Raw genomic sequence first — 13,953 nt, 5'->3', positions numbered from 1 at the left:
AGTCAAAGAGGCCACGCCCCAAATGCCAACTTTCAGCCTTTCAGCAATTTAAGAATGGAACAGAATATAATTTATTTTATTTTTATTGTCATTTTGCTCCAAGCCAACTGTGCAGGAATAAATAACACACAGGAGAGAAAATAAAGGCACACAATGGAGGGCAAGGGGCAAATTAATGCAGTTCATTTAATCCGCAACGGAACTCGCACAGTATTCCCGACAAAATAAAAGCATAGTTGGGTTTTGAAATTTCCAGTAAAGGACAAAACTTTTCAAACAAAGATAAATGTGTTAAAATTGCGTTACATGATATCCAGATATCCACAAAAAAACGTCCAGTGTATGCTCGCTCCCTGTTCATTTCCCCTGACATGGTGCTGATATAACGGTTTCATTTCAAACACTAGGATTTGTAGGCTTTATTTTGAAAGGTATGACCGGATGTGTATGCGTGTGATTTTCTCGGACGTACGGCGCTCGTGCTTTCTCAGCATCGCAGTGTGAGCAGGTAAATCTTTGTGGTTGAACCCCCAGCGCTGAGTCCAGTATGAGGCCCGCGGGGCTGACGGGATCCGGCCGGGAGGAGCACTGAGGAGCCGAGAGGCCTGCTGGGAGGCCCGGAGCGCCGCAGGAGTCAGGTGCGTTACATCCAGGTTAATAACCCGCGCGCCGTTTGCGGGTTCCATAATAAAAACCTGCAAACGGCGCGAGGACGGTGTAATCGGTGAAACGTGCGAACACTGAGACGTCTGCTTTTGTCTTGGAGCTGTAAATGTTAAAAACAGCGACCTGCGACGGCAGGTGTTGGATTCTCATCGTAATCTGCGCTGTTAGCCTTCATCATGCAGAACTACATTTAAAAATCTGCAAAATTAAAGATTTTTATTCAGCAGAACAAAAAAATCAGATGACTAACGTAAATTCAGTTTTCTTTCACTACGTGCTGCGATTCGGCTCGTTTATAAGTGGTGGTGCTTTTTCCCTGCCTCGTCCTGTTTATCAGGTTTCCCTCAAACGGCCTCACGGAGTTTGATTTTTTAGCGCAAGGTTTCGGGTTTACTGGCCTAAACCTTTGCCGAATTAAAGGATGACTAATTTGGGCCCTTCAATTTTTATGAATGAAGCTTAATCTTTTGTGAATATTTACTTATAAATAATGAAATATAAACTAGTCATTTTCTGAATGGTACCCTGAGGAGCGTGGAACAGCCAGAGCGATGCCTGGAATGGATTTTTGCGCTTTTAGCTACTGATAAACAAGCACGTGTTTGCTTCATGGGGAGATTTTTTTAATATCAAATTGGGTTTTTTGGCCTCGCGGGGCCGAAGCTTTGTTTTCAGTGACAGCGTGGCTGCTTCGTGCTGCTGGGCGGGGCTCCAGGTGGCGCTGTCCACCGTGACGGTGCTGAAACCGTGCAGGGAGGACCACGTCGCTGCTGTCAGGTGTGTGAGGAGCAGCGACGATTTTTTAACCTTCTGTGATCGATCGTTTCAGGCTGACGGACCAACCATGTGGGAAAACATGCTTCTGCTACTGATCCACGCGGTGGAAGGTAAAACCATTCAGAAATGTGGACGTGTCAAAAATGTCAGCATGGATTAAAACGTGTCATACCCAGGACTGTTTAACCAGTGTTGGGAAGGTTACTTTTAACATGTATTCCACTACAGATTACAGATTACATGCCCCAAAATGTATTCTGTAACGTATTCCGTTACGTTACTCAATGACAGTAACGTATTCTGAATACTTTGGATTACTTAATATCTTATCATGCTTTTTACAACTACATGAATGTCCTACTGCCCTTTGCAGTATAAAGCTCAGACGTCTGCAGGCTGCGGGTGTCTCTGCAGCGAGCGGACGCCCGCAGTTCATCAGGAAAAATGTAAAGCTGTCTCTCTTCGCATGCATCTTATTAAACCCGTTTCTCTTGCAGCTGCAGTGGCATCTCAGTGCTGGCAGGGGGCGACCTTCTCCGAGGCCGTGGTGTCTCCCGTGGTCGAGAGCAGCGGTATTCTGCGGGTGCCCAGCGTGTCGTCCCTGCCGCAGTGCGTGGCGGCGTGCTGCGACCTGCCCGGCTACGACTTGGCGTGGCTGTTCGAGGGCCGCTGCTACGTGCTGAGCTGCCAGCAGAGGGAGAACTGCCAGCCCCGGCAGACGCCTGGCGCCGACTCGTTCCTCGCCTTCCTGCGACGCCCGTCCCCGCAGACACTGGTGCTTCAGTCCTTGGTGAGGGGGGAGCCCTACGGCGGGCGCTGGAGGCCCCTCTCACGCTCGTCTGAGGCGCCCGGCGACTTGGAGGCCCTGAAAGATCTCTCCCTGTTCGACACGCCACATCGAGGCTTCCCAGACCCCGGGATGCTGGATGTCGAGTACTCAGAGGACAGCCAGGAGGAGAGGGGTGGAGCCAGCCCAGAACAGGAGACCAATCAGCCACCTTTGAAAGGGGGGGGCAGCTTCAATCAATCAGAGGCTGAGGATGGTCCAGAGAGGAGGCCGACAGAGAGCAGCGCGGCCCCGGGCGTGCGCCAGGGAGAGGAGGGTGGGGCCAAGAGACCGACGGAGGTGGCGCCACAGGAATCAGTGAGTTCAGAGCGTGAGCTCATATGATAACTGTCTCCATGGAGACCAGTCTGCAGCCTGTCATTGTTCTCCCTACAGACGCAGAGCAGCTCCACCTCTCCACCCCTGACACCCGAGGCCAGCTCAGAGCCAGCCCACACCTCCAGCAGCCCCACAGCAAACCCAGGTAAGCACCTCCGTCAGGTCAGGTCAGGTCAGCACACCTCCGTCAGGTCGCAGGTTCACTCCAGTTTATTGTTTTAAAGATAAACTTTAGCAAACGTGTCTGAAGAGCCTCACAGGTCCTGTCCCTCTGACCAGTGGAGCAGTAACTTGTCCTCCACATGCAGCTCCACCCCTGCTGGTGTCTCTTGGAAACCCCGTAGAGGCGACCACAGTGAAACCCGCCACTCCAGCCGCCACTCCAGCTGCTCCTGAACCTACCACGTCAGGTGAGTTTATGACTAAAAAAATGTTTGTTTAGATCAACATTTGATCTTTTTTAATATTTTTATTTAGTCTTTTTTAAGGAAAAACAGGTTATTGAGTTCATGTCAGGCAGTGGAGTCGCCCCCTGCTGGTCACTGTAGATGGTTCATGTTAAACCAGAGACTGTCACGTGTAGGAGTGTAGTTACTGCCCAGGAGAAACTTTGTGGTGGTTGGAGGTGACTCATTTTAGTAAGTGGGTGGTGTTCACCTGAGACAGTGTGAAGGTCAAAGTTCAGTTTAAAGACAAACAGGTGACCTCAGAGAGACCAGGTGAGGAAGCAGGTAAATGAAAGGAAGAATTTAACCTTCATTTCTCGCACAGACGCTGTGAAGATGCTTCAGTCTGCAGCCGGAACTCCACCTTCCACCACCCACCTGACTGTGACCTCTGACCTTACTACCCCGACCTTGTCAGCAGCCAGCTTTAACCCTACGACTGCGACTGAGTCAGCAGGTAAACTCGACGGGTTTAATGCTTTCTGTGGCTTCACACCGACTCTTTAAACCTCCTCTCGCTTTTCCAGCTTCAGCGTCACAGGTTGGAGGGTCAAACCGCGGTCCGGTGGCCGTCGTGGGCCCCGACAGGAGCCTGTCTCTCCCGGTGAGCAGCTTGCTGCTCAACGGCAGCGGCAGCAGTGACGACAGCGGCATCGTCAGCTACCGCTGGGAGGCGGTCAGGTAAGTCTGGAGCCTTTTTTCATGTTCCTGTGACTGAAAGATCAAATTTGTTCAGTCGGGTTTCGTGTTTTCCAGCGGGCCTCCCGGGCTGAGGCTGGACGACACAGATCAGCCCGTCGCCACAGCCTCAGGGGTTCGGGCGGGGCGCTACACCTTCAGACTGACCGTATCTGACCAGGAGGGGGCGACAGACAGCGCCTCGCTGACCGTCAAAGTCCCAGAAGGTGAGCGACTCGGTGTTATTTGTGGAAGGCGGAGCTCTTCCTGTCAGACTCGTTTAAATCACAAACACGCTAATCTAAGGTCGTCTGCTTCCTCCAAACTCCAGCCGGTAGTTTTCTTCCGGTCGCCCACGCCAGCGGCAGCCACTCGCTCACTCTGCCCAACAACTCTCTGGTTCTCAGAGGTTCGGTGACCAACGCCGATCAGACCGCGGTGCACTTCCTGTGGACCCGGGACAGCCAGAGTCCTGCTGCCGGGGTGAGTTCCGACCGGCGCTGTGACGCTTCAAATCAAACTTTATTAACGAGCGCAGGTGACCCGCGGGAAACTAAACTTCAGTTTAAATCAGTGGCGGCTCATCGACCTCACACTGTGTGTGTGTGTGACGGAGTGACCTTTGACCTTTGCTGGTTCCAGGACGTACTGTACGGCTCGGATACTCAGCCCTCGCTCTACCTCGCCAACCTGGTCGAAGGCACCTACCTGTTCCAGCTGAAGGTGACCAACGCGCAGGGGCGCTCCGGCTCCGCCACGGCCACTGTGGAGGTGCGACCAGGTGAGGCTGGAAGCTCGCCGTTCGTCCCGTTTTGTGTTACGCAGGCATGCGCCGACATAGATGTGTTGTCCCACGTGTCTGCAGAGCCCGGCGGCGGCGAGCAGGTGGAGCTGGAGATGCTGGTGTCGGTGTCTCAGGTGAGCGTGGCTCAGAGAGACACGGTGGTCCGACAGCTCGCCGCTCTGATCCACGTCCTTGACAGCGACCTCCACGTGCGAGCACTGCAGGGACACTCCCACATTAGGTACCTGCACGCACCGCGGACTTGCCCCTCCACGTGCCGGCTCGCCATAACCTGTGATGTTTTCTCTGCTTGCAGCACCGTGTTGCGGTTCTCCGTGCACGGCACCTCGGGGCCCCTCTCTGCCTCCCGATTGGTCGGCGTGCTGCGCAGCCAGCTGCTCTTCGAGAAAAGCGACTACCTGTTGTTCAGAGTCCTGAGGGTGGACACCGTCTGTGAGTCCAGCCGGGGCACGGCTCACCTGTGACATCTCAGAAAGGGGCGGGGCATTTGTCTGTGTTTAACGCGCTCGTTTTTCCCTCAGTGTGTCTGCTCAGCTGTTCGGGGCGTGGTCAGTGCGATCCAATCACCAAGCAGTGTGCCTGCGACCCCTTCTGGACCGAGAACCTGATTCGTCGTTACCTTGGCGATGGAGAGAGCAACTGCGGTAAAGTATGATTTGTAGTCTTCGGTCACGGCAGCGGGTCATTCCTCACGTGACGGCGAGAAACGACAGAAAACTTCATTTACATTACAAACTCGTTCACAACGAATCCTTCAGTCGTTTCTGTTTAAACAACTTTCACACAAACTTGTGACGTTTGTCCCTCGACTGCTTCGTTCGTCTGCAGCAGCAAGTTGAACAGGATGTGAAACAAAGTTCAGTCTCAAAGTCCAGAAACTTGTGAACGGAGATGAAACATCATGTAGTGAGTTTCATACTTTTCTGTCTTACTGGCTGCAGTCAGCCCGTTTCTGACTGCAGAGCTGGGGCGGGGCCTGTGAGCAGCGTCCCCAATCACGCCTCGCTGGCTTAAGACAGAAAGAACTGGGTCCTGTTGTTGTAGCCGAAACGCTGCAGCTGCGCGTGTAAGGCGACAGCCGCACACGGTGCTGCAACCCGGGACTGGGGCGTGACAGACCCGCCCACATGTTCGCACTTTTCACGACACTTCTTTATTGCGGCTGTCGACTTACACGCGCAGCTGCAGCTTTGCAGCAGATGCGCATATTATTAATGTAACTGCAGCGAATTTCTTTGTTCCGCTGTGAAAGCGATGCTGATGTTAAACATGAGCGCCGCGGGACTTTTCTGCCTGGTAACTGTGCGTGTTAGTGTCGTCACTGATCCATCATCACCTTTATTTATAAAACCCTTTAAAACAACCCCAGCTGAGTGCTGTACATTGGAACTATAGAATAAAATTAGATATCAATAAAAGCCAAATAAAAGAAAGTAAACGAGGCCGACAGCAGCAGAGACTAATGCAGGAACCAGATTTGATGGTAAGCTGGTCTCCGAGTGCACGGAGGGAGAAAGAGCTCTTTATTCAAACTGGCCTCCAAACGAGCAGTGAAGCCTGTGCACACACCTGTAAATGTACCTGTACGCATCACACAGCACACATTCAGGTGAAGCTCCGCACGAGCCGCTGACCTGTCGGCTGTGCTCCTCTGACAGAGTGGAGGGTCCTGTACGTCATCCTGACCAGCTTCGTGCTCGTCGTCCTCATCCTGTCACTCGGCTGGACGTTCATCTGCTGCTGTAAGAGGTGAGGACGCCGCTGCAGGTGATAGACTGATCCCAGGTGTGCTTCCGTGCGTGAACTGGTCTCTGCTGCTTTCAGGAGACGACAGACCAAAGCGAGGAAGAAAACCAAATACACCATCTTGGACAACATGGACGAGCAGGAGAGGGTGGAGCTCCGCCCCAAATTCAGTGAGTCACATTGCCATAGTCCGCCTGCGGAGGCTGTCGGGGTCGGTCTGCGGCGGCGTTCTCGTTGGTTCATGAAGTCGTTTCACTGCGGCTCAGTTAGTCGTCACCTTGGAGGCGGTCCTGCGGGGTCGCTGATTCACTCTGCAGCTATCACGTGACCAGGGTGTGGTTCATCGCTCTTGTCCTTTCCCAGGTGATCCATGCGTTCTCCTAAAGGACTCCCACCTTGGGTCATGTGACTGAGCTCAGCTCAGCGACCTTCGGGACCTCAGGTAAGAGCAGAGTCGTCTTCATGAACCAAAGCGAAGCCGCTTCCTTCTTTTAAAGCACCTGACTGTTCCCACGTTCCTGGGAATGTCCCGCTGTTCTTTAGAGCAGACGTTTCCCCGGAGCGGCGGGAGGTCGTCCTCCATCTTTATTCAATGACTGAGACTTAAACCATGACCCCCGCTGACCTTTCCCCTGTGCAGGTATCAAGCACCGCAGCACGGAGCACAACTCCAGCCTCATGATGTCCGAGTCGGAGCTGGACAGCGACCAGGACACCATCTTCAGCCGCGACCGGCCGGTCCGCAGCAGGAACCGCATCAGCACCATGGCTGCCCGCAACGGCGACGCCTTCGGATGACGGGGCGGCTGACCTCTCGCAGACGCAGAATGGTGCATTCTGGGACGTGTATGAGGGACCACATTACCCAGTTTTCAAGAGAATGCTAACATGTCCCATTTCAAAGGACGCAAGGAACTCGAGACCTGGAGGACGGACGCGCGTCTGCTCGGACATAAGAGGAAGAGCAAGAGGGCGGGACACATCAGGCATCGCACCACCGCCACGTGCCCGATTCACAGCTGTGAGCTCGTTAGCTAACAGAGCGCTCACCAGGAAACACGGCATAGTCAGCTGACGACGGCGTCCGATCACACGGTCGTGGTTCGTTTGAGCCCGGGTCACAGACGCCGTCCGCCGGGTTAAACTTCATCAACGTTTGTTGGCTAACGAGAAGCAGCGTGTGAATCAGAGACGAAGGATGTGAGCCGACACCTCCGACATAAACACACCAACACAGAAGTAACACAAACTCGTCTTTAATGTGGTCAGAATACAAAACGCACACATGAACTTTGACCCCATCAGCTAAAGTCACAGACAAACATCCAGGTATTAAACTGCTACGAGAGCATTTCACACGTAGACGAGCCGAGTCGACAGGTTTGCACCCGTTCGTGTTTTCATGGCTCGATGCGGCGCCGGCTGTCGCTCTGTCGGCTTCGTTTCCAAAGGCGCGTCGCTCATCACGCACAATTTCTTTAGGAATGAATCAAGTTTCACGATTCAGGAGGATTCATGCGAGTTGGAAGCTTTATGGACACTCGCTGCGCCACGGGTGAAGCAGAAAATAATTTTTAAAAACAAGTTTCATCACAATGTGGCGGTTTGTTAGCCCCTCCCCTTCAGTTTACAATCCCTTAACACTGATAGCCAATCACAGCAGACAGGGCAGATAAACGGACTGAGTAGCGCCTCCTACTGGTGTGAGTTTGGGCAGTTCAACCAGTCTGAGACGGGTTCAGATAAGTTTAAGCTTCGTGCTGGTGCCGAGTGTGTGAGCGTAGAAGCGACAGCTGATTCAAAATGTGATTTACAAAGTCCGATGTTGGACGTTTTTGATCCTGCATGAATTCAAACTTTATTGAAGGAGTTATCACGTGTTAATAAAAGAATCCGACCACCTCCACCGAGTCACAGCTTTTGTACCGCCTCCTCTTCCTCCTCACGGTTTGAGGCCTCCAAAGCACATGTACTTCACTTCCAGGTACTCGTCGACGCCGTACTTGGAGCCCTCGCGGCCCATGCCGGATTCCTTCACCCCACCAAACGTGGCCTCTGGCGTGGACAGCAGCCCCTCATTGACGCTGACCATCCCCACCTCCAACGCCTCCGCCACCCGCCAGATCTGACTCACATCCTGTGAGTAAAAGTAACCTGAGAACAAAGGAGGAGGTTAGAACTATGAGGCGCCGCCACGTGAACCTTTCTTCTACTGGGTCAGACGTTAAAGTCTAATTTACAGCTCTGAGTCCTGCTCTCGGAAACCGACACGTCTGCGACGACGCATGAACAGCCCGCGATCTGCAGTCTAGGAACCAATCGGCTGCATGCACGCAGGTGGACTCACCTGCCAGCCCGACGCTGGTCGCGTTAGCAATAGCCAGAGCCTCCTCCTCCGTGTTAAACCTGCAGATCAGACACAGGCGAGCTCAGACGGCTTCACGATGAACAAGAATCTGCGTCTAGCCAGGATTAAACCCGCAGATCAACAAATCCCGTCTCGATCATCTGTCTGGACTCACCTGATGACGGGCACGAGCGGCCCGAAGGTTTCCTCCTTCGTGCACAGCATGTCGGCGGTGACGTCGGACAGCAGAGTCGGCTCCATGAAGGAGCCATCGAGGCGCTTCCCGCCTTTTACCACCTTCGCCCCGCGGGACACGGCGTCCGAAATCTGATGTAGCACCTGGGAGGCAGAGACGGCGTTCAGCGGCGTGCTGGTGCGGTCTTTAAACAAACTTCAGTCATTTATCGTCGGCAGTAATGTGGTGTCATGTAATTAATATATCCTTAGTATCCTTATTTTATTGCTTTATGTATTTTAATAATGAAGGTTTGTAGACTCACAAACTAAGCACTCAGCCAGGCTGAAAACAGGAAGTGTAGAGCTGTACAGCATGTTAATAAATACAGGAAGCCAGACAGAAAAGAGGAAGTTTGCCATATAACAATGTTTGTATTGAAACTGTGACGTGTAAAGTACCAAAATAACACCAATATGAGGCACAGGTTATGATTCTAATGTTAGAGATGCTGCAACTGGCGTCTGGGCTGTGCAGGGGTCTCTTCAGAAGATGATTGAATAAAAGAAATAAATGTTCTAACGCTGAGTCGGTTTTCTCTGCTCTGTCACGGGGACGAAACAATCCGGGTTAATAGTGGAAACGGCGTTTACCTTCTCTGCGGCGCGGGTGTTGATGAGCGGCCCCTGCGTGGTGTTGGGCTCCGAGCCGTGACCCAGACGCAGCTCGGCATCCATAGCTCGCCCCAACTTTTCCACGAAGCGGTCGTAGACGGCGCTCTGGACCAGAAACCGGTTCGAGCACACGCATGTCTGCAGGAAGAAGAAGCGTTAGTGTGCACAATGGTGGCGTTCACCTGTGGAACAGGTCAGCAGGAGACACCCTCACCTGGCCTGAGTTCCTGAACTTGGATGCCATGGCTCCGCCCACCGCTTTGTCAAGGTCTGCGCTGTCAAACACAATGAAGGGGGCGTGGCCACCCAGTTCCATGGATACCTTCTTCACGGTGTCAGCGGCCATTTTCAGCAACACCTGAAACCGAAGTTTTATTTAAAGAAGAGTTTCTGCTTTTTATGTGGATCTGCGGGCGGCGGCGCTGCGGGCGGTGCTGCGGGCGGCGCTGCACTCTGACCTTCCCGGTCGCCGTGGATCCAGTGAAGGAGATTTTAGCCACCAGAGGGTCTGTGCAGAGGACCTGCCCGACCGAGGGCGTCGACTCTCTGGAGCATGGAACCACATTGACCACCCCTGCCGGGATCCCCGCCTGCTCCGCCAGCTGAGGGGGAAAAAAAACACGCCAAAACACAGGAAGTGACTCAACAATGTGTGTCCCACGAAGAAACAAAGTGCCGGCCCCTATCCAGATGTTTGACGTACTCACCTCTGCCAGAGCGAGAGCCGAAAGTGGCGTGTCCTCAGCTGGTTTAACCACCACCGTGCAGCCGGCAGCCAGCGCGGCGCCGACCTTCCTGGTGATCATGGCGCTGGGGAAGTTCCACTGGAAACAACCAAAAGCAAATTCTTTGCGGGACGTCATGTGATGGATTCATTAGGGGTGGGTTTTGATTATCGATTAAAATCGATTCTAGCTTGGATAACGTGATATCAATTCATTAACGAGCTGCTCACCGGTGTGATGATGGAGGCCACGCCCACCGGCTGCTTCAGGAGGAGGAGCTTTCTGTCTTTGGCTGGAGATGGCACAATGTCACCGTAGACTCGCCGCGCCTCCTCAGAAAACCACTCGAGGAAGGAGGCGGAGTACGAGATCTCCCCGAGAGACTCGCACATCGGTTTACCCTGCAACACACGCACGCAGACGCAGAGACACGCAGACGCAGAGACACGCAGACGCAGAGACACGCAGACGCAGACACACGCAGACGCAGACACACGCAGACGCAGACACACGCAGACGCAGAGACACGCAGACGCAGACACACACGCAGCAGGATAAAGATGAGTGTTTGTTACAATAAACACTTTTACAAAAACTTCTTGAGGTTTTCTTATTTCGTCAAACAAACATTTTAAAGTAGTATTTATTTGAAAAGTACTACAGTACAAGTACTCACTCGTTGCTGACATGTACTGCATGTTCAGGTGTCCTACAGGTGAGTTCATGTGTCATACTCACACATTCAAACGTGATCAGCTGGGCGAGCTCATCTTTGTGCAGCGTCATCAGCTCAAACCATTTCCTTAGCAGGACGCTCCTCTCCTGCAGGACGACCAATCAGAGCAGAGCACGGGTCACCTGCACGCCTTCATCGTCACATTTAACCGTTCGCCCCTGTCCCCCGCCAACATGCTTCACATTGATGGAGACTCGGAGAGAGAACTTTAGTTTCATCAACAATACACAAACAATTCTCTTATTTACAAAAAATCTATATAAACTTGAGTGAAGGACCAGAGTGAGGAAACATCCCGTCCTGAGTTTATGTGCTGGAATGTGCAGAAAATAGGTTTAAATGTTAAACTAATTTCTTCCAGTCAGAGAATGTTGCAGATAATTAAATGTTTGCTTGATGCATAAAGTTAAAAGATTAAAACTAATAAAACAAGTTTTAAAAAGAGACTTTTCCATCTGATTACATTTTATATGATGGATTATGCAGAAAAAGTAGAATTGGGCTGAAAGATCTATCACTTTATCACCTACTCAGGTTGTAAATCGTGTTTTTAAAAAGCAACTAAGTAATAATAATAATAACAATAATAATGGATTGCATTTATATAGCACTTTCGAGACCCTCAAAACACTTTTACAATGCCACTATTCATTCACTCTCACATTCACACACTGGTGGAGGCAGCTACAGTTGTAGCCACAGCTGCCCTGGGGCAGACTGACAGAGGCGAGGCTGCCATATCGCACCATCGGCCCCTCTGGCCAACACCAGTAGGGTAAAGTGTCTTGCTCAAGGACACAATGACCAGGACAGGGAGCCCGGGGGATCAAACCGGCAACCTTCCAGTTACAGATGTGCTTCCCACCCCCTGAGCCACAGTCACCCCAAGTAACTAACTAAGTAATGAATTACTTCTGAAAATAAGTAATCAGTAAAGTAACGGGATTACTTTTTGGAGGAAGTAATCAGTAATTAGTTACTGATTACTTTTTTCAAGTAACTTGACCAACACTGGCAGATACCTGCATTAAACACCTGCTGTCCACCAAACTCCGTTCAAATACGGCGTAATTGTGCTGTCAGCGGGGAAACCGCGTCTCCTTACTGCAGCTTTGTTTTGTGACTGTTTAAGGGGCGGTGCTCATCTCGGCTCACGTGTCTGTCTCCTGTCTGCGAGTCATTCTTCACCTTTGATTTGTGCGCATCCGCTCCGAGTGGCGCGGCAGCAGGAAGACACTTGTTAAAGTTTGGGTTTAGTCTAAAAACGGATTTCTGTGAATTATGAGTTAACCGAATAAACATTTCCAAACATTTAACGGTTACGAAAGCTGTTTGACGCCATACTCAGTCAATACTTATAATTTAAGGTAAATTTAGTTTTTTAGTGGAGTAGGGAGGGCGGAGAAGACCATGAAAGAAAGTTTTGGATTTGTGTGAAAATCCGTAAATCAGGTGGTTTCTGTGTTAGCCGTATTAAAGTCTGACGTGTGTGTATAACATCTTTGAGATAAACTCCGTCAGTCAATGTCAATCATTTGCGTAAGAGTTCCAGGCTTTGAGGTGACTACGGAGGGCAGAAAGTCCAATTTAAACAGTGAAACCTGCACATATCGTAGTATCCGGTGAATTTTATGACATCCGAATAAATGTCTGGCTTCTGTCAGTCGGGAAGATGCCAGCGTTGGGGTGTTTCGTTTAATTTTCAGGGCGGAAATGGGACATTAATTTTAAATAGTCGGTTTTTAAAGTGGAGTTCTGTGAGAGCGCAGCCTACCTTGGCCGTGTACTGCTTCCAGGAGTGAAACGCTTTGTACGCAGCGTCCACCGCCTGCTTGGCCTCCGCGGGGCCGCAGTCCGACACCCGGGCTATCTCCTGCCCGGTGGCCGGATCTAGGACGGGGAACACCGAGGCAGCGGAGATCCAGCGGCCGTCCACGTAGCCCTGCGTCCGGAGGAGCGGAGCGGAGACATCCAGGCTGTAGCTTCTGTGCATGGCGGCGGGCAGGCCGGGGAGGAGCTGCCGGAGGAAGCAGCGGGTCTTCAGCACGCAGACAGCAGCGGACATACCGGGGGGTGTGCAGCCGGGGAGCCGGACTCTATGCTGGATGTTTGATCCGTTCGTTCGCGCAGGTCTGCAGCTGGAGCCTCTCGCGGGTTTCCGTCGGTTTCAACCGGTGCGACAGTCACGTGACTCCGTTCAAACGCAGTGAGCCTTCCGTCCGGAGCCAGTGTTGCCAACTTAGCGACCTTGTCGCTGTATTTAGCGAGTCTTCAGGCCCCTTAGCGACTTTTTTTCTAAAAAGCGACTAGCGACAAATCTGGCGACTTTTTCTGGTGTTATTGGAGACTTATTTATGACGACTTTTTGACGTGAAAGAGCGTGTTTCAAATTCAAAATTCAAATTCAAATTCAAATTTTTATTTGTCACGTACACAGTCATACACAGTACGATATGCCTGACCTAAAGAGAACAAAAAAGGAAAAGGCTATGAATAAGATAGGAAATAAATATGAAAAATTAAAAAGGGTAAATTTAACTAGGAAGGAATAAAATATAAATTAAGGTTAAAAATGAAATAACTGTACAACACAAATTAGAATGAAGGGTAAATTTAACTGGGAAGAATAAGATAAAATATATAAATTAAAGTTGAAAATAAAATAACTGTACAACAAAATACACAATATAGAACTATATAAGAATGTATGAAGAAATCTAAATATAAATAAATATATACACAACAACAGCGTTGCTCTTACTCTCACCAAGCAGCGGTGCTGCCGTGGGCACCTCACCCGTGCCAAAGCGCTCACGGGCGGAGGACAGTCCTCCCCCCGCTGCTACCAGGGCAGGAGATGTTCACACCTGTGCGTCCAAACGGCAAATGAATCGCGCATGAGTGAAGCCGCTGCTCCGCACTGACTGTAACGCAGTCAGTTCTTTTACTGTTATGCTGTTTTGGGGATCACAAGGTTTAAAAGTACTTATAAACACACACAGTAACTCCACCA

General features: G+C 51.2%; 2 protein-coding genes across 4 annotated transcripts; one reads left to right on the top strand and one right to left on the bottom strand.

Moving 5' to 3' along the window:
- Positions 1-172: 172 nt before the first annotated feature.
- kiaa0319 (KIAA0319 ortholog) lies at positions 173-8,185 on the top strand. Of its 3 annotated transcripts, XM_026186029.2 has the most exons (16): positions 173-638; positions 1,496-1,553; positions 1,941-2,587; positions 2,666-2,753; positions 2,917-3,018; positions 3,380-3,511; positions 3,582-3,735; positions 3,811-3,959; positions 4,064-4,215; positions 4,375-4,513; positions 4,598-4,757; positions 4,833-4,969; positions 5,059-5,181; positions 6,196-6,286; positions 6,362-6,453; positions 6,924-8,185. In XM_026186029.2, exons 2-16 carry the CDS (start codon positions 1,511-1,513, stop codon positions 7,079-7,081), a joined length of 2,367 nt encoding a protein of 788 aa, XP_026041814.1. In that variant the 5' UTR covers positions 173-638; positions 1,496-1,510; the 3' UTR covers positions 7,082-8,185. The 3 variants fall into 3 exon arrangements, with proteins under 3 accessions (XP_026041814.1, XP_080164745.1, XP_080164744.1); XM_080308619.1 differs by lacking the exons at positions 173-638; positions 1,496-1,553 and adding an exon at positions 6,647-6,725 and having other exon boundaries at positions 1,601-2,587; positions 6,924-7,061; XM_080308618.1 differs by lacking the exons at positions 173-638; positions 1,496-1,553 and having other exon boundaries at positions 1,606-2,587.
- aldh5a1 (aldehyde dehydrogenase 5 family, member A1 (succinate-semialdehyde dehydrogenase)) lies at positions 7,524-13,176 on the bottom strand. The gene is made up of 10 exons (XM_026186030.2): positions 12,715-13,176; positions 10,943-11,026; positions 10,435-10,605; positions 10,187-10,303; positions 9,938-10,081; positions 9,694-9,837; positions 9,459-9,617; positions 8,806-8,969; positions 8,631-8,689; positions 7,524-8,437 (listed from the first exon to the last, which is right to left on the bottom strand). Exons 1-10 carry the CDS (start codon positions 13,003-13,005, stop codon positions 8,226-8,228), a joined length of 1,545 nt encoding a protein of 514 aa, XP_026041815.2. The 5' UTR covers positions 13,006-13,176; the 3' UTR covers positions 7,524-8,225.
- Between the last annotated feature and the right edge of the window lie 777 nt (positions 13,177-13,953).

Source organism: Astatotilapia calliptera, chromosome 11, assembly GCF_964374335.1.
Source record: "Astatotilapia calliptera chromosome 11, fAstCal68.1, whole genome shotgun sequence".
NCBI classification, from domain to species: Eukaryota; Metazoa; Chordata; class Actinopteri; order Cichliformes; family Cichlidae; genus Astatotilapia; species Astatotilapia calliptera.
This window is presented reverse-complemented; position numbering and strand designations above follow the sequence as displayed.

Bases quoted from the DNA above. Each gene is read 5' to 3' on its own strand.
- kiaa0319 (XM_080308618.1), top strand. From the start codon at position 1,796: ATGTCCTACTGCCCTTTGCAGTATAAAGCTCAGACGTCTGCAGGCTGC. The intron at 3,736-3,810 runs GTAAGTCTGGAG...CGTGTTTTCCAG, and splicing joins TACCGCTGGGAGGCGGTCAG to CGGGCCTCCCGGGCTGAGGC. The intron at 4,514-4,597 runs GTGAGGCTGGAA...ACGTGTCTGCAG, and splicing joins CACTGTGGAGGTGCGACCAG to AGCCCGGCGGCGGCGAGCAG.
- aldh5a1 (XM_026186030.2), bottom strand. From the start codon at position 13,005: ATGTCCGCTGCTGTCTGCGTGCTGAAGACCCGCTGCTTCCTCCGGCAG. The intron at 10,082-10,186 runs GTGAGTACGTCA...TTTCCCCCTCAG, and splicing joins CGGCTCTCGCTCTGGCAGAG to CTGGCGGAGCAGGCGGGGAT. The intron at 9,838-9,937 runs GTCAGAGTGCAG...CTTCGGTTTCAG, and splicing joins GATCCACGGCGACCGGGAAG to GTGTTGCTGAAAATGGCCGC.